General features: G+C 42.2%; 1 protein-coding gene across 2 annotated transcripts in view; it reads left to right on the top strand.

The window, feature by feature from the left end:
* CUBN (cubilin) overlaps positions 1 to 26,058 on the top strand; it is a 697,556-nt gene that overhangs the window by 41,029 nt on the left and 630,469 nt on the right. For both annotated transcript variants that reach the window (XM_030199596.1, XM_030199602.1), the window contains exons 11-13: positions 9,043 to 9,167; positions 19,063 to 19,249; positions 24,755 to 24,873. In XM_030199596.1, coding sequence (XP_030055456.1) covers positions 9,043 to 9,167; positions 19,063 to 19,249; positions 24,755 to 24,873 — 431 coding nt within the window. The remainder of the gene's footprint in view (positions 1 to 9,042; positions 9,168 to 19,062; positions 19,250 to 24,754; positions 24,874 to 26,058) is intronic.

The following is a 26,058-nucleotide window of genomic DNA, read 5'->3' on the forward strand; positions in this document are numbered from 1 at the left end:
TTGAGGGAGCACACGTGGCTCCCATTGCTATTCCCGCTACTTGCAAATATAATTTGCAAGTAGCGGGAATAGCAATGGGAGCCACGTGTGCTCCCTCAATAGCTAACTTGTTTATGGCACGTTATGAGCAAAAATATGTCTATACCGCCCCCGAATGGCAGAAAATTATATATTGGGGTCGTTACATAGACGATGTTTTTGCCCTATGGGAAGGTACAGAACAAGAACTTTCACAGTTTGTAGAGAAACTGAATTGCTGTCATCCAACAATCAAGTTTGACTACAACTTGGACAAGGTCCATATTAATTTTTTAGATATATGGATTCAAAAAGAAGGGCAAGAGCTACACACAGATCTGTATACAAAACCAACGGATAGCAACTCTCTTTTGGCATATGACAGTATGCATCCTAAACATCTGATAGGGAGTTTACCTTTTTCGCAATTCATACGATATAGAAGAGTATGTGATTCCACTCAGAAATATGTGGAAAAATCAGAAATATTGAAGAGTAAATTTCAAGAAAGAGGTTACCCCAACAAGGAAATAAAACGGGCTCAAAAAAGAGCAAGGTTTAATGACAGAGAATGGTTATTACAACCTAGAAAAAGACAGAAGAGCCACAAATTAATTGTATTTTGAAATATACAAAAGAATCAGATAAGATAACAAAAATATTAAAAAAACATTGGGGGATACTGCAAACACAGAGTGAATTTAAAGACAAAAGATTGATGGTTTCATACAAGAGGAACACGAATCTGCAAGACACTCTTTGTAGATCAGACGTATGGACAAAAGGACAGACAATTACAGGCATCCAAAAGAAATGTGATAGATGTAGTATTTGTCCAAATATTTTAGAAGGATCGATTCTAGAATGGGAACATGGACAACAAATGATTACAGTGAGAGGCCAAGCTACTTGTGAGACAGAGAATGTAGTATACGCAAGCAGATGTCCATGTAGTAAGATCTATATAGGACACACTTCAAGAAAATTTAAAACACGTATAATAGAACATAAACATGGAATAGTGCATAAGAAATTAGAAGCACCTATGGCACAGCACTGTGCAGAGAAGGGTCATTCTTTTGAGCAAATGCAATTTATTGTGTTGGAAGTGATCAGTAAGGGTAAGAGAGGGGGGGATATTAAACAACAACTTTGGCAGCGGGAACAACGGCTGATTTATCAGTTTAAAACAACTATGCCCAGAGGACTAAATAAGAACGTAGAATGGAAGGCATTCTACTAGCGGTCCCTTTAAATGAATGAAACAAAGGGATTGGAGGAGGACTCTATGGGCGTCATATATAAAAAACCGCGGCCATTTTGTGCACGATAACATCAGAATTGAAAGTAAAAAATACAAGTAAAGAAGTTCCTGAAGCAGCGATTATTATCGCGAAACAAGACGTTCTTGTCAACAGAGTTGGAAAATTAAGATGAAATACACAATGTAAGACAAATAAGAACGGAGCGACGAAGGATCTGCATATCGGAGAAAGTACTACCACAAACTTCATGGGCTCATGAACAGGCACCAGCCGGCTGGAGAAGATTAAACACAATTCAGTTAAGTGTAACCTTTCATGAGACAGAAGGAAAAGGTAGATAGATAGGAATAACAAAAACTAGACTCCGTGTACACATTGTGATTAAGATACTTTAATGTAAGATGTAAGAGTATGTGCTGATTCAGGTCAGCCAATGCAAACAAATAAGTTTTTTGATTAAGTAATAAACTGAGTATTTTAACTTTAATTAAAATTATGACCTATGATAAGAAATAACCCCACAGAATCCCTGGTATCCTTTATATAAAGGTTCTGTTTCACCAATTGGTGTTAGACCAGGGGTGGAGGTATTGAGGTCATTTTGATATATAAATACACTTTAGCATTGGAGGTCTGATTCACCAGATACGATAGTCCTTGGGAATAGGTTGTTATAGATTATAGTAAACCAAGGTACCCAATTATAGGAAAAATAGAGAGATAGAAGTAGCATACTATGCCATATTTTGTATTGTTGTTTGAATAATTTTACTGCTGCAATTGTCTAGTGCTTATGTTTGACTTATTCTTGCTGTACACCACCTTGAGTGAATTTCATTTTCAAAGGCGGTGAATAAATCCTAATAAATAAATAAAGTGAAGTAAGTTTTTGTACTTACCACACCTTAAGGGTGGGCACCCAAAAAATGTTGGTATTCAGGTTTGTTTGTTTGTTTTTTTATCATTGTCAAACAAATGCTGTTAAGAGTGAGCACTATGCACACACAGAGGTAGATTCAAGAAAGAGCACCAAAATTTAGGTGCCAGGATGATATGTGCTAAGTGTGAATTCTATAATGACAGTTTCATGCCTAACTTTATGCATATTCTATACCAAGATGTGTAAATTTGGTAATGTCTATGAAATGTCCATTTCCCCACCCAAAACCATGCCCCTTTTGTCTGTGCGCATTAGAATTTAGGCGCAGTGAGTTACAGCGTATGCTTGGTGAGTTATGTGCATAACTAATTATTGCCAATTAGTGCTTATTATTGCTTTAAGTTCCATTAACAGTGCTGATTGGCTTATTAAACCAATTAAGTTACGCACATTGTTATGGAATAGGCTTAGATTTAGGAGCAGAACACTAGGCGTGATATATAGAATCCAGTAGTAAGCGCCATTCTATAAAGGGTGTGTGCACATAGCACTGATTCCTGAACCTAACTTTAGGCAACCTGTTGAAACCTCGTGTAAATGCTGGTGCTTAAGTTACGCCCAAGGCAGTATTCTATCACTGCGCATGCAAGTTTTTGGAATGTCCCTGACAGACCCATGGCCATGCCGCCTTGTGAGTTACACACTAGTAGAGTTAGGCGCCATAACGTATAGAATAGCACACAGCCAAACATTCATGCAGATTTTAATAAATGCCAATGAACATCCCCGGAGCCATCAGGATTCAACATGGCAGCTATGACCCCTAGCAGTAGCACCACAGTACTACCACTGGTGAAAGTGATCATGTCCAGAATGTAGACACGTTTTAGACTCATTACTTTGGTATTCAATAAAGAAAAGCAGGCGCCAGACTGAAGAGTTACCAGATATTGGTTTAAGACTAGTCATGACAGTATGAGAGCATTTTCTGCAGTATAATCATGTGTACTACCGATCTTAGGGTGTGCAGGCAAAAAAAAATTTTCTTGTTTGCTTTTTTTTCATTTGTGTGTGCTGTTTCATTTTGTAATGGTGAAGTAATAACCTACTCTAAACTCCACCTAGCAGAAGGCATCTAGACATTCACAATTTCAAGCCTATTTTACTAAAGGCTCACAGGATAGAGAGCCTTTTGTAAAATACATGTAAAGGCTACTGGTGTATTTGCTGGCATGTAAAGCGGGAACAGCCATTTTATAAGAAAACATGTTATAAAAAAAGAGCAGCACTACTCAATAGTGTGTACAAGCACGTGCCAGTGCTTACATATATCGAAGTGCCAAGTTTTGTGATCTACATATGTATATTCTGATGCAAAATTGGGAATACAGGCATAATTTTTGGATACTCTCTCCCGGATTCTATGTAGCACACCCAGGGGGTCTTTTACTAAAGATTAGCTCAAATTATCTGCAGCAGGGCCTCTAGGAATAAAATGGGCCCTGCTGCAGATAACTCGAGCTAACCTTTACTAAACGACCCCCCCCCCAGTGTTCCATGCTGAAATCCAAGCATATTCTATAAGAATTTGCGTAACTTAATTGGCTTAACAAGCCAATCAGTGTTGATAACAGTGCTTAACAAGCAATTATAAGCAGTAATTTGCAATAATTAGAAGTTATGCGCATAACTCATTAAGCATAGTCTGTAACCCACACCTAAATTCTAATGCACACAGCTAAAAAGGGGCATGGCTATGGGAGGGGAAATGGGCATGTCATGGGCATTCCAAAAAAACTACACGCATGGTTATAGAATATACCTGTTCTGCACATAATTTAGACGCCGGCATTTATACCAGGTTTTACTTGGCGTAAATGGCTATGACTAAATTTGTTCACATAGAGAAGTGCTCAGCGTATTCTATATCCCACATGGAAATTTAAGCCTATTCTATAAAATTTAGGCATACGTAAGAGAATACATCTAGGCGTAATTTTATTTCACACGGATTTTTCAGGCGCCATATATAGAATCCCCCCTCTCTATGGGGCCCTTTTACTAAGGTGTGCTAATGGATTTAGCATTCTCTAAGTGCCATGCAGCCCATAGGAATATAATGGGCTGCACAGCATTTAACACACATTAATCATTGGTGCGTGTAACTCCATTAGGTACACAGCTTAGTAAAAGGACCCCTTTATATCTCGTATCATGCACAGCTTTGTAGAACTGGCCTTTTCACATGCATGCCTTTTACCTGTGTGTGAAATACAATGCAACTATTCAAAAATGACCTCCAGTATTTGCTGATGACATGCTATCAATAGTATGTGTAATTAGTGTGCACTATAGGGAAAATTGAATGAAGTAATACAAAAATGCACATTCCTGTATCTAGTGTGAAAATGTGGAGAGGGTAGAACCCGATGAAAATATTATTTACATTAAAGTTAGGATAGACAGAACTGTGGGTAGCTTGAGTTTGCTTCATTGGGGCTTGAGGTGAAGCTCTATTGTGGAGTTAGCACAGTGATGCATACAACACTGGGCCACACACCCTTCACAGTGGGGGCACTGTATGTAGTATTTAATAATAAGGGTTGTGATTAGAGCACAAGATAATGAACAGAAGCTGAATGGAGACTGGATTCCCTGAGAAGAAAAGAGCCTTTTCTCACTGATTCAGTTAGTGTTCATTACTCACAAAGCCCTTTGGGAATCTGCAAATTCAGTTACAAAAGAAACCTCAATATAGAAATTGCTATTCATTCAGCATTTATTGATTCCAAGAAAGCCCGTAATGAAACAGACCATTCATTTTTACTGATTAAATTAGAAAACATGGACTTTTTTTTCTCTCTCTGAATTATTGAAGTGGTTTACCTTTTACGTCAATCAGTTAATCTCACTGCTACTTTTTATTTCTACTTTTCAATTTGCACTTCTTGAGGAGATCCAATCCAGCATTTCAGCAAAACATTCTTCCCCTTCTGATATGAATGACTAGCTAATGCTCTACATACATTTTGTTAAATGGAAAGATTTACTAGCTGCAAAACAGGTGGTTAAAAATCCTTGGAGGTCTTGGAGATGTGCACATCAAAATGTTTGGTTCAGTTTATCTTTGGTTTATTTACTCATTTAGTTCATTTTTAGATTAATTATTTGGATCATTCAGATCCATTATGGTCAATGGAAGAAACAATTTTCCACTCTATGGGGTTTTCCATCAATTTTAATCAAACTTGCTATAACATGGTATCAATCATCTGCCATACAGGGCAATGGCATGAGAGATATCAAGGGTGGCATGAAGTCTCCATAGTACCAAAACAGGGGCAAAGGGTGCTAACATCTGCATGAAGACTCCGATCCACTGTGAGGGGGACTGAGCGGCACAAACAGTGGAATGAAGACCCCAAGGCATGGGGAGAGAGACAACACAGTACCAGAATTGGCAGAAAGACCCCAAATCTTCCAGGTGTAGGGCAAATAAGCACCAAGAAAGTCAGTCAGATTTGGAGTTTTGTGGGAAAATGAGCACATTTCAAGGACGTATGAAGGAGTATCTGAATGTCTCCATAGGGTACGACTGAGAGTTCCTTCATTGAAAGGAAGATTGGAATGAAACCTAAGTGTTCCTGTGTATGGTTCCCCGAGCTAGCAACGAGGAGCTACTATTGATCAGTCCCAAACATAACTTCTGAAACAATTGGATTGTAACATATATATATATATATATGACATGAAAAAGTAAACAGTGGCAGAAAGACCCAAAGGCACCATTAAAGGGGTAAAGCAGCAGCAATAATAGCTGGAATAATAATAATAATAATAATAGCTGGAAGACCTCAAGGCAATGAGGATGGAAACTGTGGCACTGGTGTTCAGTGGGTAGGAGGATCTCCCCACAAAGATTTGGCCATTGGAATTCAGGGGTTAGGTCAGCTTTTGAAGTGACAGGCATAAATCAAGCAGAGGAGGAGGAGAAGGACTGGCATCTACATACAAAGACACTGAAAGTGATGGATTTAAACTGACGGTATGGTTGAGATCACAATGGTGGATTATTTGGATTTTGTGTAAGAGGCGACTATGTCAGTGAATGTAGATGCCAGCCGTCCTCCTCCTCCTCTGCTTGATTTGTGCCATTCCATTGTTGCTGGTGCTTCACAATTTCTGTGGTACTTTGAAGGTGTCTTACTTGTACAGTACAGAAAGAAAATGTTATGCCATAACGCTCCCCAGTAACTTCAGCATCAGCCAGCTTAAAAAGTAAAACCTGCTCTCTAAGTATAAGCCAAAGCATAGCTACAACCATTGCCTTAGAACATAAGAATAGCCACACTGGGTCAGACCAGTGGTCCATTTAACCCAGTATCCTGCTTCCAATAGTGGCCAACCTAGATCACAACTACCTTGCAGAAACCCAAATAGTAGCAACATTCCATGCTACTGATCCATTGACAAGCAGTGGCTTCCTCACGTCTACCTCAATAGCAGACCATGGACTTTTCCTCCAGGAACTTGTCCAAACCTTTTTAAAACCTAGGTACAGTAATCTTTAATGGTCTGTTCACTACATCCCTTTCAAACAATTCAAAAAAACATTTCTGCAGTATTAACAAGAATATCAGTCACAACACATTTAGTAGCTTGCATAGGTAAATGACGAATTCTGTATGCAACATTGGGGTATCAGAAACAGACCCTCTAAAGCTGTGTACTACTGACCAACTTCAGACCAGTTAAAGAAGCCAGATTGTTATATTTATATGGGAACACCACTTTAACAATGATCCAAAATTTTTTGCATTGCCATTTGAGTAAGACTGGTATTAGTCACCGCTAAGTGAACTTTCACCTTTGTGGCCCCTTCAATCAGGGGCGTAGCTGCTATGGGGCCACGGGGGCCTGGGCCCCCGTAGATTTGGCCCTGGACCCCCCGCCTCCAACCCGCCGCCTGCTACCTTTGCCGGCGGGGGACCCCAACCCCCGCAAGCCGAAGTCTTCCTTCGTTTGGTTTCTCAGTCTGACGTCCTGCCCGTTGTACGTGCAGGGCGTCAGACTGAGAAACCAAACGAAGGAAGAAGACTTTGGCTGGTGGGGGTTGGGGTCCCCCGCCGGCAAAGGTAGGTGACGGCGGGCGGGGGGTCGAGAGGGTCGTCGGTGGGGGGGGGGGTCAAAGTTGTTGGAGGTGTTGACAATGGTGGCGGGGGGGGGGGGTCGGTGGCGGCGGCGGCGGGGGGGGGGGGGCTAAAATGTGCCCCCTCACCTCGGCTCTGGACCCCCCTACCGCTGAAGTCTGGCTACGCCCCTGCCTTCAATTGGCTCCCGCTACTCAAAGTGAGAATATAAATATTAATAGACTAAATCAAATAAGGCACCAAACAGCACCCTCCCTTAGGGGTCTTTTCCTAAGCAGTGGTATGACCAACATGGGCTAAACCAGAAGTATTGCCAGGTAACCACAGCAGCCTGGCGGTAGTTTCCACCCCCAGTATGCGCTATTTCTGGCACTACAAAAATACCACAGCGGGTAAAAAGGCCAAAAAATGGCATGGCCTTGCAGTAAGATTTCACTTACCATGTGGCCATGGAGGTGTGGCCATGGAGAGAGGGGGAGCACTTAATGAACAAGAGCAAGGAGTAGAAGCAAAATCAAGTCCAAATGACCAGCCCAAACAAGAAGTAAGAGCGTTGAAAAAGTTCATTACCACCAAGGACCCACTGAGGTAGCATTAAGGGCTCCCACAGTAACTGGGTAGCATGCGGCACTGCCCAATTACCACTAGGTTAGCGCTGCACTGTAAAATATCTAGCTATTTTCCGTAGCATGGCAAATGGCGTACGCTAGGGTTGGAACTACCGTTGATGCCCATGTTCGGCTGGCGGTGGTTCCAGATTAGTGAGTGGTAAACCCACTGCCGCTCTATAAAAGGGCCCCAAAATTTGTTAGACTAAGAGGAAATGTTATCCTGGTAGTTAAGGCATAGGAGGTGCAGTAAACATTTCCTTTCTGTACTGTAGAAGGAAGACAACCCCAAGGTACCAGGGTACCCTCTTATCCTAGGTGCCTTGTTATAAAACTACCCTTTTTTGGAACTCATTTCTTGCATGGCATCCTTGGAGGGCTTCGGGACTTCTATGTCCTCAGTCATCTTTCTGCAATTCTCCGATTGCTTTCAGCATCAATCTTAGTATCGAATGACATGTGATCGAGGGCTGAATGTTACTCCACTGATCTCCTCAGCATCCTGGTGTTAGCATCTGAATGGGTAGATACACAGTTGTGTTTGTGGGGCTACATTTTATTTAACAACACATGGCTGAGTTGAAAGGAAAAAAAGAGGTACATTGATTCTGGAGATGGATGGAAATATTTGCAGAGGAAGTGAAGACTGGGCTTTTTGCCTGTGAAGAGAAGCCAGCAAGAAAAAGTTTTCATTGGATTCCAAGAACTGCTGCTCCCACTTTTTCTTTGAGCTAGGAAAGTGCTGCGGAAATGGTGAATTTTACCTTTACCCATCTTGCATGTGGAAATGGTGCCATTGAAATCTAAAAATATATAACTTTTGTGGGTTTTGTATTTTTTAAATATATCTTTAATTTGTTCTCACTTTCAATTTCTGCTGCTGTTCCTTTAATCCTAGATGAAATGGAGTTTAATATTGAATGTATTTTTATCCTTGTATCAGCCTTGCTTTTCATTTCTAAAACCTAATTCCCTATGCATGAAAACCACCCATTTTTACATGTACTTTCTGAATATGTGATCTTTTTGGGGGTGGTTTCTGGGTGAGCATATGTTATTTTATTTTCCCCGTTTTGCATTCATCACTATCATAATGGCTCACCACATCTCATGTCCCATAGGCAGTCCAACTCCTGTCTGCATCTGTCCGCCTGGCTATTCTGGAAATGGTTATGGAAGTGTTGGCTGCGCACCTGTTAGTGAAATCTGCCAACGTCAAAACCCTTGTGTGAATGGACAGTGCATTGTAAGTATTGAATTTGCTCCAGTTAGTGGAAAATCATACTTAAAGCCAGACGTTTTACTTTACACTGTGGCATTGGAAGGCTTAGCAGTGGCAGCAGTTCACCATTTCATTGACTTATTTCATTATAGTGTGTGCTATTTTATGAATAATGCATGCAAAAAATGTGCTAAAACGCAGCAATAAGAATTACTTGATATCAGCACACTTTGTGGTATGTTTACTAAAGTATGGCATGGTTTTGCACTTCACTCTATAGTCTCCCAAGTTGTGAAATGTGAAGAATGATTACCATAACACAATATAATTAAATAAAAGAAACCTTGAACCTCAGGAGCTGCTCACAAATAGCTGACACTCCCCTAAATTGAGTTTATCAGCTGTTTCATTAACCAAGGGGAAACCCAAACAGCAAAAAAACCCACAAAAAAACCTACTGAAAACTGATCTGTTCAAGAAGGCATACCATAAACATCCATCTTAAACACTAAATAATAAGATCCTACATGATCTAGACAAAACCGAAATCTTATCACTTGACTCTTTGCTAGAAATGAACAACCACTAATACTTTAATCCTTACATTGAATATGATATTTTTAGTCGATGACCTAATGTATGTTACAATCCCAGTTATTATTCAGAATCCTACATACAATACCATAATGTATTCTTCTTTACCATGTATGTATGCACATGATATATATATACACCATGATCTATTCCATGCATGTCACGTTCCATGTATGTTTCCATGGATGTATGCACCTTAACGCAATACCATTTGTAATTCCGTTACCCAGAAATGGCAACCGCCATTACGGCAAATGTAAGCCACATTGAGCCTGCAAATTGGTGGGAAAATGTGGGATACAAATGCTACAAATAAATAAAATAAATAAAGGGAAAATTGTTTCAAAAAAAAAAAAAAAAGTCACCATACAGGGTATTAAATTTAATTCATACTTTACATATCAGGAGCCTAAGAAATAAGATGGGAGAGTTAGAATATATTGTACTAAATGAAAAATTAGATATAATAGGCATCTCTGAGACCTGGTGGAAGGAGGATAACCAGTGGGACACTGTCATACCAGGGTACAAATTATATCGTAATGATAAGGTGGATCGAATTGGTGGAGGAGTAGCATTGTACGTTAAGGAGGGTCTTGAATCAAACAGATTGAAAATTCTGCAGGAAACAACACATCTTGGAATCCCTAAGGATTGAAATTCCGTATGCCTTGTAGCGCTATAGAAATGCTAAATAGTAGTAGTAGTAGTAGTAGTAGTAGTAGATAGAAGAGTACTACTGTCCACCTGGCCAAGATGAACAAATGAATGTAGAAATGTTATTATAAATTAGGTTGGCTAACAAACTGGGCAACACAATAATAATGGGTGATTTCAATTACCCTGATATTGACTGGGTAAATGTCACATTGGGGCACGCTAGGGAGGTAAAGCTTTATAGAGCAGTTGGTACAGGAGCCAACGAGAGAAGGAAAAATTCTAGACCTAGTCCTTAGTGGAGCATATGATGTGGTGCGGGAGGTAATGGTGCTAGGGCTGCTTGATAACAGTGATCATAATATGATCAGATTTGATATTAGCTTTGAAGTAAGTATACACAGGAAATCAAATACGTTAGCATTTAACTTTAAAAGAGAGAGAAGAGCAGTAAAAAAAAAACTTAGAGGAGCGGCTGCGAGGATCAAAAATTTACATCAGGCGTGGATGCTGTTCAAAAACACCATCCTGGAAGCCCAGGCCAAATATATTCTGCATATTAAAAAAGGAGGATGGAAGACTAAACGACAGCCGGCATGGTAAAAAAGTGAGGTGAAGGAAGCTATTAGAGCTAAAAGAAAATCCTTCAGAAAATGGAAGAAGGAACCGACTGAAAATAATAAGAAACAGCATAAGGAATGCCAAGTCAAGTGCAAAGCGCTGATCAGGAAGGCTAGGAGGGACTTCGAAAAAAAGATTGCGTTGGAGGCAAAAACACATAGTAAAAGTTTTTAAAGGTGTATTAAAAGCAGGAAGCTGGCAAAAGAATCAGTTGGACTGAGGAGTAAAAGGGGTGATCAGGGCCCGGGGGCATGTCAAGATGGCAGTACGCTGTTGATCGTGGTTTAGCTCTCTCGTTGGTTGCTCTGTATTAAAACTTATTCCTCATCTCAGATGCCTCATACTAAACGCAAAGGGACAGTTAAGGCTGGCTTCTCGACGGTCAGAACCTCCTCTCCACAGCAGCAATCAATTGAAAGGTTTGCCACGAGAACCTCTGCCCCAAATACCGGGAGGAGCCCTGCTGTTGCTCTAGGAGGAGAAGACTCTGGAGACTTAGGGCTGGATGTTGCTCTCTCTCCCCCAGCTCTCAACCCACTGCCTCTCCCCAAAGGATGCTTATCTCAATAGAGGCACCCTGAATCCGAATGTATTGAAGGTCGGCCTCTGGATCGAGGTATTGAGAAGGCGGGTCCCGATGGAGGTTTGAGACCTGTTTGTGCATATGGGAAGCTCTCCAACAACTGGATACTACAGTGGCCAAATCTACAGCTGAAGTTTCGACTTTAGTGAGTACTGTTGATATTTTATTTAACTCTTTGGAAGGCATTAAGATAGAATTTAATACTCAAGTGATTACAATTAAAGAAGATGTAAAGAAATTACAAGATTTTTCAGCTATGATAATAAAAGATAAAATGATAATTCATCGAAAAATTGAACAGATAGAAAATTATAATCGCAGATTAAATCTTCGTTTTCTGAACTTTCCAAAATCTCGGGGTATTACTAATTTGGAATAAATATTTGTTCGAAATTTTGAAATTTACCCCAGAAACTATTCCCCCAATAAATAGGATATACTACATACCTAATAAAAAAGCCGTGAAGGAATCATTGGAAATGATTCATCAAGAAAAAAAGAAAGATTTACTGAATATATCTGAACTTTTAGAAGCATCACTATCTGAAGATTCTGAAAGAATGACTTTATTGGTTTCATTTGTATTCGAGCAAGATTTGGAGGCGGTGAAGCGTTTATCCCTTCGAAATCTGCATACTTTGTTCTATGGTAAAAAGATCTGGATTTTTCCGGACGTTACAAAGCAAACACAAGAAAGGAGGAAGGCTTTTTTGGCTTTGAGAACGGACACTTTAGCAATCGGAGCATCTTTCTATCTTAATTATCCATGTAAATGTGATGTTAAATACACTGGGTTAAAATATGTTTTTTTTTCTTCCAGAGCAATTACGTGCCTTTATAGATTTAAAAAGGGTGACTACTGGCAATATCCAAGTTGAGAATATGTAATGGTCAGGGTGGGGTTAAAGTGTGTTAAGCATTTCTGAAATTATTTCCTTAAGCTTGTCTCCTAAGCTATGTAATGTACACTCCCCCTCAAATGTGGTCTAAAGAGGAATAATAATTTTTCTTAATGTGATATATAATAATTTACTTTTCCGTTTTTTTCCTGTTCAAGTATTTGACTTGTAAAATAGTTTGTAAAAAATATAAATAAATAAAATTTTTTTAAAAAGGGGTGATCAGGGAAAACACAACGGTAACGAAGAGTAAGCTCTTTGAGCAGGGACCGTCCCTCTATGTTAAATTGTACAGCGCTGCGTAACCCTAGTAGCGCTTTAGAAATGTTAAGTAGTAGTAGATTAAATGAGTGGTAATCTTAAAAGTAGAGCACAGTGCTCTCCAGAACCTTGAAGTGAATTGAGAGCCCCGATCACTAATGATCCGCAGAGGGAGACCATGTCAGCGGAAAATGTGTTGGATAAAGGCCCTGGCAAGGGCAGCAGCAGAAGGAAGGGCCTTCATGGGGATAAAATGGGCTATCCAGGAACATTTGTTCCACCACTACCCAAATGACTATGTGCCCTTGGGACTCAGGGAGCTCAGTAACAAAATCCATTAATATTTCCTGCCATGAGAGTTATGTAACTGGTAAAGGCTGCAGGCGTCCCCACGGCTTGCCAGGTGGGAACTTGTTCCAGGCACAAGTGAGACAAGTAGAAACAAAATGTAAGATATCTTGAGCCATTCGGGGCCACCAAAAATATCAGCACGGTGAGAGGGGCAGTGATGATGGAATATCGATGGATGAACTGCCAGTAGTAGTTAGCAAATGCCAAAAATTGTTGCAAGGCCCCGGAGACCCTAGGGCATGGGCCAATCTCGGATGGCTCGGAGTTTAGCGGGGTCCATTTGGAGGCCATTCAAGGAGACGATATATCCCAAGAATGGGATAGATCGTTGATGAAATGAGCACTTCTCCAGCTTGGTCAATAGGTGGTGGCTCCAGAGGCAGTGAAGGACCGTACGCATGTGATGAAAATAGTCCTTAACAGAAGTAGAGAATACCAGGATGTCATCCAAGTAAACTATGACCGAGGAGTACAGAAGATCTTGAAAATAAAATTGATGAATTCCTGAAACACCGCAGGTGTAAATGGCATAACTAAATACTCAAAATGTCCCTCATGAATATTAAAAGCGGTCTTCCATTCGTACCCATGGTGAATTCGGACTAGGTTGTGTGCACCTTGGAGATCCAACTTGCTAAAGATAGATGCCCCTTGCAGACGGTCAAAAAGTTCTGGAATGAGGGGAAGCGGATACCGATTTTTGATGGTTATTTCATTCAGTAGTCAATGCAGGGTCACAGCGAGCCATCTTACTTGGTGACAAAAAAGAACCCTGCCCCCACCGGGGATGAAGAGGGTCTGATGAAGCCCTTATGGAAGTTTTCTTGAATATATTCCCGCATGGTATTAGATTCCTCCCAAGAGAGGGTGTAGAGCTAGCCTTGAGGGGGCATTTTGCCTGGGAATAGCTCAATGGGGCAGTCAAAAGGGCAATGTGGAGGAAGGGAGTCCGCCTCCTGAGCATTAAAGACGTCTTTGAAATCACGGTATTCCTTGGGGAGAGAAGCATCACATGGGCACATGGGGAGGCAGCAATAGTCCTCGGGGATGGCACCACCAGCGTGAGACATGTAGCGAAACATTGAGAACCCCAACTGCTGATATCACCAGTAGCCCAGTTAATACTTGGTGCATGTTGTCGTAACCAGGGTAGGCCCAAAATAACGGGATGAATGGCCTGGGGAAGCACCAGAAACTGAATCTCCTCCTTGTGTAAAATTCCAATTTGCATCTGCAAGGGCTGGGCAACGTGAGTGATGGAGTACGGAAGAGTTAAACCTTGAATGGAGGTCACCTGTACCCTGAGTTTGCAAGGAATTGAAGGAGCTCCTAGTTGGTTCAGGAGACCGGCGTCAATAAAATTTCCTCCTGCTCCTGAATCGATCAAAGCCTTGGTACTCACACAAAGTTCTTTCCAATGCAGGGAGATAGGAACAGAGACAAGGTTATCTGGAAGAGATGAAAAACGACCCAGGGCCACCCCCTTCAGTGACCATGGGTCTAGGCATTTCCCGGTTTATTCGGGCAATATCTTAGAAAGTGGTCAGCCTGCCCACAATAGTGGCAAAGTTGATTGTCCCGACGGTGAGCCCTCTCCTTCTCAGAGAGGCGATGCCATCCGATAACCATTGGCTCTTCAGGGACTCTGGAAGTAGAGCTTGCCACACCTCTGGGTGAAGAAGGGTGCGGTGTCCGAGGAGATGGTCTCTGAGAGTAGCGCTGAGTAGAACGTTCCAGTGACCTTTCTTGAAACTGTACATCGATATGGACGCAGAGGGTGATCAGAGCATCCAAAGTATTCGGACGTTCCCGGCCGGCCAATTCATCTTTGATCCGGTCGTTGAGTCCTTGCCAGAATATGGCCGTAAGGGCCTCTTGGTTCCGTCTTACATCCGAAACTAGGGTTCAAAAGCAAACAGCATAGGCACCAACAGAACAAATGCCTTGTTGAATTCGTAGAAGTTCTGCGGCTGCAGAGGAGGGCCGTCCCAGCATATCGAAAACTAACCAGAAGCGGCAAAGAAATTCTCAAAGATCAGAGAGTAAAAGGTCCCGTTGCTCCCAGAGAGGAGAGGCCCAAGCCAATGCGGATACGGAGAGCAGAGAGGTTACTGTATATAGGCTATCTTGAGTCTATCCGTAGAAAAGGCTGCCGGTTGCATTTTAAACAGCATAAGACATTGGTTGAGGAACCCTCGGCAAGCAGAAGGAGTGCCGTCGAACCAGGGAGGCTCAGAAAGCCACAACCCTGGAGTAGGTAACACGGATCTGGATGACGCAGCCGGAGGCTGTTGTTGGGATTGAAGGGTTGACATCCTGTAGAGCTCCGGACAGACGGTTTAGGTGGGCCTGTTGCTGCCAAAGAACCTGGGCCAACTCAGACAGGCCGGGTTTGTACGGCGAACTCATGGTTTCAGCTTACTGTCCTGTACGTGAGTTCTTGTACCAAGTAGAGCACTGCCGAGTCCGATGTAGTGAACCTGGGTTCTGCTTGGCGGCCGGGCAACCCCAAGGTTCACCTGCGGTGACCACCGTTCCTCGGAAGTTGAGCCCCCAGGTGCAGGTGGCCAGCAGGACTTACGTGGAAAGATGAGAAAAGGGCGCCAAGGGATTCGGCCAGGAGGTCAGCAGAAAGGAGAATAATCCCGAAGCAGGATGCGTCACTAGGTAGGCAGCAGGCAAGAGAGTAATCCAGGTACAGGCAAAGTCAATAGGCAGGCAGCAGGCAAGAGAGTAATCCAGGTACAGGCAAAGTCAACAACGAGGGACAAGTAGATAAGAAGCAAACTACAGACCAAGTAACACCTACCAAAGTAGACGCCGAAGCATGGAGTCCAGGAAGAGCTCAGCTAATAAAGTGCTGGCGTCTGACATCAGCAGGAACCAGCAGGGAGAAGGAGCACAGCCATAGGATAAGAGCAGGAGGAGGAGGAAACTGGGAGACCAATAGGAGAGAAGCAAGGAAAGACAAAGAATGTTCCTACCAGAACTTAGTCAGCACACATAGCTGATAGGGGAAAGGGAAGCCAGGTAGAGAGAGAGCAGACACAGGTGCACAGAAGCAAAGCAATCAAGGAGCCTGCAACCACCGGCTCTCTGAACCAACCCAGAGAAGAACTACACACACATAGCTCAGTGCTGTACTAGTCAAGTGTGCATGTCAATGGGACCCCACACAGCCTGAGGACGCCGCTTGCATTGAGGTAGGGGACATGACATATTTAATGTTTTACTTACCTGAAGGCTTTGTATACCCATCACCAACAACCCTGGTTTAAAGCCCTCTTCAGTAGGATACCAGTCTACTATGGAAGATACTTCAATCCTTCTTTGATAGATGGGTGCCATCTCTGTTCAGCAGCCCTTGGAAGCATCATCCCAAGGTTCAGAATGCATAAAACACTTTTGATGACACCTTTAGCACAACTATTCATTCATTTCGAGGATGCGAGCCTTTCTTCCTTGGCCTTTGCTTTCAACAGGCAGGATCAATAAGACCACCACCTAAACAGTTATCAGGTGCACCCTCTGTCCCAGAGCCATGTAGTCACTTTTGATATATTTAAACGGATACCTAGCAGTATCATTGGTGCCAACATGGATGAGAAGCATCAGAAAATAAGCAGCAGGCTTGATGAGTCCTGGCAAACAATTTAAAGACTGAATCTTGGAAAATATATATTTTGTTTTGTTTGCAAAAATTGGCCTATGAACAGGTTTACACATCCCAATTTTAAAAAACTTTATAGCTAATGAATTAATTTGCATGTTTATGCATCATAGCAGCTCCATATTTATACATTGAAATAAGCCTTTGCATGTAGCAGAGTTCATATAAACCAGAAACACAAAGAAGAGCCTCACATAGGCATTAATTCAGGCGAAAGTAATACACACAACATAGCAATAACAGGGTCTCACAGGACTGATAAACTTGATACCAGTTGCTCTTTTGGTTGTGAAAGTTTCACAGAAAGATGAACACACTGGCTTGAAGCAACCAACCAGGTAAATTAATACCTTATAGCAATGCCAATGTCTCTCAAAGCTGTTAATTAGTGTCATTGTTTTAAATTTGTATTTCTGGAATATTTATTTCTGCCTTTTTGTAATGTTGGTAGTAAACATAAGTGTTTACTATTTTATTTATTTATTTATTTTTTGTTACATTTGTACCCCGCACTTTCCCACTCATGGCAGGCTCAATGCGGCTTACATGGAGCAATGGAGGGTTAAATGACTTGCCCAGAGTCACAAGGAGCTGCCTGTGACTCTGATGGACCCAATTCTGTGAAATTTTTTCACAAAAGACGTGTTTATATAACAACAACAAAAATAGCACAAAACACCAAGGGGCCCTTTTACTAAGCCACGTAAGCGACTACATGCGCCCAACGTGCGCCAATTCCGAGTTCCCACCCAGCTACCATGTGGCCTTTGTGGTAATTTCATTTTTGATGTGCGTCCGCTACGCATGTCCAAAAAATAATTTTTTATTTTCTGGCGCACGTCAAGTGGCATTTGATGCGCGTAGGTCATTACCTCTCGGTTACTGTGTGAGACTTTACCACTAGGCAGGGCCAGTCAAACCCAGTAAGCAGGGTAAGCACTGCAGGGAGGCGCCTGCCTTACAAGGGTGCCACTTTGCAAACAATCAAGCTCTGCTGAGTATCTAATCTCTGCTGCTCATCTCAGTCTGGCTCCAAAGCTGTCAGCTCTCTGTCCCATCCCCTCCCCCTCCCAAGCAGAGAAATATCCACCTTGTGTTTGTCAGAGGAGGTCACTGCTCCAACTGAATCTGGCTCTGAAATAACTTGTGGGAGCTCAGCTAACCTCTGTCCTCTGCCCAGAGAGGGCTCAGACAGAGACAGCACAGCAGAGCCTGGACCCTTGTTTTGTCAGAGACTGCTGTTTAGTGATGCACCTGACCCCCCCCCCCCCCCCCCCAACACAGCAACTCACAGGACAGGAGGGCTAGATGCCTGCTTTCAATTCCTAACCATCACCTATCTCTCATTCCCACTTCAGTAACTCCTGTTAGTCTGTCCAACTCAGATTGTAGAATATGTTAGTTTATGCTGATTAAGTCTGTCCTAGCTAGATCCTAAGCTGTGCTCGATGGGAAGGCTATTGTGCTGCATGCAGAGTCTAACTTCTTAGGATTTCAGGTTAATTTTTGAAGAATTTGAAGAGGGGCTATCTCTGTTCTACAAGTGTGACTGCAAGGCCAAGTGTCTGAATAGGGATCTGTTTGTTAGATTCTGAAATTTTGATAACATATTGTTTTTCAGAGTTGGCAAGACTGTCTTTTCTCCTAATTCCTGGTCTGTGTGCTAAGTTATTTTTCTTCTATACTGGTGTAATATTTTCAATGATGCCATGGCTGGTAAAAGGGGTGTGTCTACTGTGGGGGCGGAGCCATAGTGATCTGGCCTCTGGATGGGTAGGGGCGCCGACTAATAGACTGCAGGAGGGCGCTAGAAACCCTAGGGCCGGCCCTGCCACTAGGTCAATGGCTGGCGGTAAGATCTCAGATCCAAAATGGACATGCGGTAAGTTTCATTTTGCCGCACATCCATTTTCGACAAAAATTTTAAAAAGGCCTTTTTTGCAGGTGTGCTGAAAAATGATTCTGTGTGAGCCCAAAACACACTTCTATACTATTGCAGGCAATTTTTGCAGCGCACCTTAGTAAAAGGACCCTCAACATTTGCATGAACACCTCTTTTTATGGAAAATTGATCGCTAGCATATATTTTGAGCAGCTGTCAATGTGAGTAATTGAAACTAACTCCTCTGGTATCTCAATTATCATGGCCTGACATTTGATGCCCACAGAAAGTCCCCAGTGTCCTAGAAAAGATGCCCAATTAGCACATATTCTGCTCTCAGTTTTATGTAATCTATTAATTAATTCAAAACCACAATTTTTTAATTTGATTTCACCTTGAAGGCTACAATGTCTGGTTATATTTGTCTGTGCGATCCGGGCTGGACAAGCACCAACTGTACAGAGAATATCAATGAATGTTCCAGCAACCCTTGTCAGAATGGTGGCAGCTGTGTGGACGGCATTAATGGCTACTTCTGTAACTGTACGAATACCTGGACTGGACCTCAGTGTCAGACTCCTCAACAAGGTAACATTTCATTGTAATACATAGAACAGAGACGTGTAGAAAATGAAAGCATTGGAGCACATGCCTCAGTGAGGGGGGGGGGGGCTAACATTTACATACCAAATACACATGCAAATGATTAGAATACTATGTTGTACACACATATATGTCAAAATTCCACCTACACGCTATATTGTCAAAAGACGTCTAAATAGTGCATAGTTGAAAGCTGGGTTTAAACATAAGTTATATAAGAACATAAGCATTGCCATACTGGGATAGACCGAAGGTCCATCAAGCCCAGTATCCTTTTCCAATAGTGGCCAATCCAGGTCACAAGTACCTGCTTCTTATCCTAGAAATAAGTAGTGAATTTTACAAGTTCATTTTGATAATGGTTTATGGACTTTGCTTTTAGGATCTTGTCCAAGCCTTTTTTTAATCCCTGCTATGCTTACTGCTTTTACCACATTCTTTAGCAATGAATACCAGAGTTTAATTACACGTTGAGTGAAGAAATATTTTCTCCTATTTGTTTTTAAATTTATTACTTAGTAGCTTCATTGTGTGCTCCCTAGTCCTAGTAGTTTTGGAAAGACCTCTATCATATCTCTCCTCAGCCATCTCTTCTCCAAGCTGAAGAGTCGTAGCCACACCACATGAGTGGTGTTCGGGTGGAGCATGAGCTCTATGGCTGGCATAAGTGCTCGCACTTAAATTATACACACATATCTAACCTGTAATGCTAGTATTCTATAAAGGAAAGTAGGCACTTTACTTTATAGAATAGTTGCCTAAATAGAGGTGCACAGTTATAGAATTGTCCTCTTGGTGCTCATTTAGCAGTTTCATAAGAAGTCCCAACTTTCCTCTTCCCATGTTATAGTCTTTCCTCCCAAAATAACATGCTTCAGCCAAGTATTACTGGCCAAAAGTGGAAGGATTATCTTAGTAGCCACTTGAGACTAGCTGTATATACCACTCTTGTGCCTGCAGGGGTCACTGCAGTAGCAGCAGTTACCTTCCTTCCCTCCCTAATATTGATACTACCAAAGGAGGGGAGGGTTAATTTTGTAACAGGATACCTATGTGAGGAGTCCAAAAGGCCTTTTTAAATTTTTTATAAAGGCATCATAGACTCCCAGATCCAGCTCAAAAGAACACAAATCCCCACCTCCAAATGTACATGAACTACGAAAAAGATGCAAACGTGTGCATGTACTGTACCTGTGTATTCACATTTTATAAGGTATGAGACCACTGCTAAAGGTCAGCTAATGCCATTTTGAACCCAGTGCCAGAAGGGGCAGCAGCAACTGGGGAATGCTCCTCCCCTACTCCCCCCCTGTAAGACCCTAGTAGGACCTGGGGAGGTTGGGTGATGAGATCTTTGTCAGAAGGGGCTGATGGTGTCTTTGTTGGGGAGGTTGGAGTGGATGCTCTCAGTGTCAGGGGGTATGTGATAGATGACGTTATTGGTGGTGGTGTGGGGTTCAGGAATCAACGCTGTCATTCTCAGGATGTTTTGGATTATATTGAGGTCAGGAGTGTAGGGGAGTTGAGATGCGAAAGGATCAAAACTACAGGGTGCAGCAACTTTAAAAGGCTGCATATGTGGCAATTAAGGGAAAGCAAGACACTCTTTTTCTCCACAAGCAACTTTTAAAACTTTCTACTGCACTCGACATGCCAGCAGTTACTCATGCACTCCTGCATGCCATTATGCATGAAATTATCAATGTCCCAACCTGGACATCTCAATTCCCATGTCAGCATACTATGTAAAACTGAGCTTCACGTATCTATAAAATAGGCTGAAAATTGGCATCTTCCTGCACAACGTGGGTGCCCTGTTTTAAAACTTACCCCCTTAGGAGATAGTTCCTTTAAAGGAGGAGTTAACATTTACATGTCAAACATGCACATAAATGACTAGAAATCTAACATATATGTACATGTGTGTGTGTAAATGCCAAAAATCCAGCTACGCATGATTCTGTAAATATATGCATATCTTCAATAGTGCATATTTTACACATGGCTGGGCAGGTGAGTGGAATCTGGGAAGAGTGTAGGCAGGAATAAGACACATGTACAGAGACAGTTATATAATTTAGGTGTTGATATTTATGTGCATGTCATGTGTAAATATTTGGAGGAACACCACAAAAGTGGAGGACTGTATTCCACTATCAGGCTCATTTTCGAAAGAGAAGGGTGCCCCTCTTTCGACACAAATCGGAAAATGGGCGTCCCTCTCACAGGGTTGCCCAAATCGGTATAATCAAAAGCTGATTTTGGGCATCCCCAACTGCTTTCCGTCACGAGGACGACCAAAGTTCACGGGGGCGTGTCGGAGGCGTAGTGAAGGCGGGACTTGGGCGTGCCTAACACATGGACGTCCTCGACCCATAATGGAAAAAAAAGGGCGTCCCTGACGAGCACTTGGACAACTTTACTTGGTCCTGTTTTTTTTACGACCAAGGCACAAAAAGGTGCCCAAACTGACCAGATGACAACCGGAGAGAATCTGGGATGACCTCCCCTTACTCCCCCAGTGGTCACTAACCCCCTCCCAAACTAAAAAAACATCTTTAAAAATATTTTTTGCCAGCCTCTATGCCAGCCTCAAATGTCATACTCAGGTCCATCACAGTAGTAGGCAGGTCCCTGGAGCAGTTTTAGTGGGTGCAGTGCACTTCAGGCAGGCGGACCCAGGCCCATCCCCTCCTACCTGTTACACTTGTGGTGGTAAAAGTGAGCCCTCCAAAACCCACCACAAACCCACTGTACCCACATTATGATGCCCCCCTTCACCCATAAGGGCTATGATAGTGGTGTACAGTTGTGGGTAGTGGGTTTTGGGGGGATTTGGGGGGGCTCAGGACACAAGGTAAGGGAGCTATATACCTAGGAGCAATTTATGAAGTCCACTGCAGTGCCCCCTAGGGTTCCCGATTGGTGTCCTGGCATGTCAGGGGGACCAGTGCATTTCGAATGCTGGCTCCTCCCATGACCAAAGGGCTTGCATTTGGTCGTTTCTGAGATGGGTGTCCTTGGTTTCCATTATTGCCGAAAATCAGAAATGACCAAGTCTAGGGACGGCCATCTCTAAGGACGACCTAAATTTCAGGATTTGGGCATCCTTGACCGTATTATCAAAATGAAACATGGACGTCCATCTTATTTCGATAATACGGGTTTCCTCGCCCCTCCACCGGGACGTTTTGCGAGGACGTCCTCAGCAAAATTTGGGTGTCCCTTTCGATTATGCCCCTCCACGTCAACAGATACCAGAGAAAGGAGTAGTGTGACCAGCAGGACGAGGAATGTAATGAATAAACCTTTATTCTTCAGGACCCGACACAGCACTGTGTTTCGGCGTAAAGCCTGCATCAGGGCTCTCTACATGAAATATAGAAAAAATGTAATCACTGGAAAACAGTCTTGATAAAGAGGTGATCCAAAAAAGTGGGGTAAGCATGTATCGCACAGTGAAGGATCACGTCTTTATCAAGACTGTTTTCCAGCGATTACATTTTTTCTATATTTCATGTAGAGAGCCCTGATGCAGGCTTTATGCCGAAACACAGTGCTGTGTCGGGTCCTGAAGAATAAAAGTTTTATTCATTACATTCCTCGTCCTGCTATGTGTAAATATTTAAAATGCTCATATTTATGAGCTTATCTGCACACCTACATGCCATCTAAGCAGAAAGGTGCTTAACTTAATATTTGCAAGGAGGTGTACACAGCAGCAGAACATGGGCAGGACATAAGCAGGGCTCCCACTTATGTGTGCACCTTGAAGAATACTGTAAGTTTGAGGATATCTGCTGTATTTAAGTGCTTACCCCAGCTGTATGGCTAGTGGAAGTGATCACTTAAAGATCAGGTATGTTAATACCCAGTTATGCCACTATTCTATAAAAGAACATAGACATCTATATTTCCTATAGAATAAACTTGTACTGCATGCCCTCGAGATGCACCCAGAACAGGCCGCACCCATCCGCCCTTGGAACGCCACTGTCTTTATGTGCACATCTCTGGTATCTAGGCTTGAGCTTTTACACCAGCTCAATGCTTGGCTTAAGTGGTCGTGCCTAACCACAGAAATGTATGTATACTCGGATACACTAGTATTTTCCTTTTATAGAACAGGCTCCACTTGGGCACAAAGTTAGAGAATTACCTCCTTAGGAGACAATTCTATAACAGGACACCCACAGCTGTGCTGGGAGCCTATTTTATAAAATACAGCAGGTGTACTAAGATAAATGCTTAACATATAGGCACAAGTACAGAGCTGCTGCGTTAGCATCTAAGTGCTGCAGATAGAGAATATTGTGAGCTACTGTGATTACTGGGAGCCCTGCCATGCTTCGCCCCTTTATACACCTTTCTTGTAAAATCCAAGTTGTGTAAGTTTAACGGGTACTTGCAGACTAGCGCTTAGACTGCACGCCTGCATATACTCCCAGAAAAATCCAAAAAGTAGGGCAGACTGGCTCTTCTGAGAAACCAGGGGAGACGCTTGCTCAAAAAGGTGATCTTTATTGAAAATTGTTTGATGATTTTCAATAAAGATCACCTTTTTGAGCAAGCATCTCCCCTGGTTTCTTGGAAGAGCCAGTCTACCCTACTTTTTGGATTTTTCTGTGTTGACACCCATAGGGATTAAGCGTTCCTCCACTTTGAGTGGTTGCATATACATTCATACATGTACACATCTACATGTATATCCTAATATTATAAACATTTATGAACATGTGGAAATGTGAGATATGATAGAGGTCTATAAAATAATGAGTGGAGTTGAACGGGTAGATGTGAAGCGTCTGTTTACGCTTTCCAAAAATACTAGGACTAGGGGGCATGCGATGAAGCTACAAAGTAGTAAATTTAAAACAAATCAGAGAAAATTTTTCTTCACTCAGCGTGTAATTAAACTCTGGTATTTGTTGCCGGAGAATGTGGTACAGGTGGTTAGCTTAGCAGAGTTTAAAAAAGGTTTGGATGGCTTCCTAAAGGAAAAGTCCATAGACCATTGTTAAATTGGACTTGGGGAAAATCCACTATTTCTGGGACAAGCAGTATAAAATGTTTTGTACATTTTTGGGATCTTGCTGGGTATTTGTGACCTGGATTGGCCACTGTTGGAAACAGGATGCTGGGCTTGATGGACCTTTGGTCTTTCCCAGTATGGCAATACTTATGTACTTATGAGCATCTAGTTCATACAATTGTCCTGTTAGTGACCAGATTGTAAAATTCAATATAGCCATTGTATTTTATAATACATAAACAATTATATAATGCAAATCGGGTACCACATGCGTAGTTCATTGATTATGAAAATGGAAACAAATATGAGTCTGAAATAAATTTGTGTGATAAAAGCTGAAGTGATTCAGTCTGAATGCTAGGGAGTTTCCAGCCATTGTCTTTCTCATGCATTTCCTTCCCAAAAAGCCCAGCTGTAATATTCTGTTATTTTCTTTTCTGTGTTTTTTTCAACTGCAGTCTGTGGCGGGTATCTCCGGGGATCTTCTGGCACTTTCAGTTACCCCAATAATCCAGGCAGTGAGCAGTACGATCACCAGGTCAGCTGTGCTTGGGTTGTCCAGACTGACCCTGGCAAGGTAACCAACATACATTAGGATGCAAACTAAGAGTGTCTCTCATCCTGAGTAACTTCCAGAGAGTGGTAGAAAGCCTGGGAACTATCAGTTTATCAGATCAACACTACCAGCATCTGTAGTATATAACATGAGGACTAAGTGGCCCTGTCAAAGAAGTAATAAAAACAATGTACACCGATAACAGCTTTTTGAATGGTTAAGTTTCCTATACAAAGTGCACAGGGGAGTAATGTGTCCAGCCATAATATGAATGTGAGTGGAGTAACCTAGTGGTTAGAGCACCAGGCTTGAAATTCAGAGGTGGCCAGTTCAAATCCCACTGCTGCTCCTTGTGATCTTGGGCAAGTCACTTAACCCTCCATTTCCTCAGGTACAAACTTAGATTGTGAGCCCTCCTGGGACAGAGAAATATCCAGTGCACCTGAATGTAACTCACCTTAAGGAGGCTTATTTTCAAAGCACTTAGCCTCCCAAAGTTCCATAGAAACCTATGGAACTTAGCCTCCCAAAGTGCTTTGAAAATATGCCTCAATTTGAGCTACTGCTGAAAAAGGTGTGAGCAAAATCCAAATAAATAAATAAATACATAAATAAATAAATAAATAAATAAATAAATAAATAAATAAATAAATAATGTTATTTGTAAACAGGAGGCCCAATATTCAGCAGGTGACTAAACCTGGAAATTCAATGCCAGGCCATGTCCAAGCATTGGCATTGAATTTCCAGGTTTGTGAAGCCAGCTAATACATATATGGTTAAGTTTTCATATACGCACTTAGAGGCTCTTTTACTAAGCCACATAGGTACCTACACGTGCCCAACGCACGCCAATTTTTACGCATGTCCGCTACGTGCGCCAGAAAATACATTTTATTTTCTGGCGGATGCTGAAAATCAGGCGGTAACTCCGACTTGACGCTCGTAGGCAATTACCGCACGGTTAATGCAAGAGACCTTACTGCTAAGTCAATGGCTGGCGGTAAGGTCTCAGACCCAAAATAGATGCGCACCAATTTTGATCTTGCTGCAAGTCCACTTTTGGCAAAAATAAAAAAGTCCTTTGTTACAGGCGCGCTGAAAAATGGATCTGCGCGCGCCCAAAACACGCACCTACACTACCTCAGTCCATTTTCAGTCCGCCTTTGTAAAAAGACCTCGTGAGTGACTTTTATGCGGCTCTAT

Source organism: Microcaecilia unicolor, chromosome 1 (genome assembly GCF_901765095.1).
Source record: "Microcaecilia unicolor chromosome 1, aMicUni1.1, whole genome shotgun sequence".
NCBI lineage: Eukaryota > Metazoa > Chordata > Amphibia > Gymnophiona > Siphonopidae > Microcaecilia > Microcaecilia unicolor.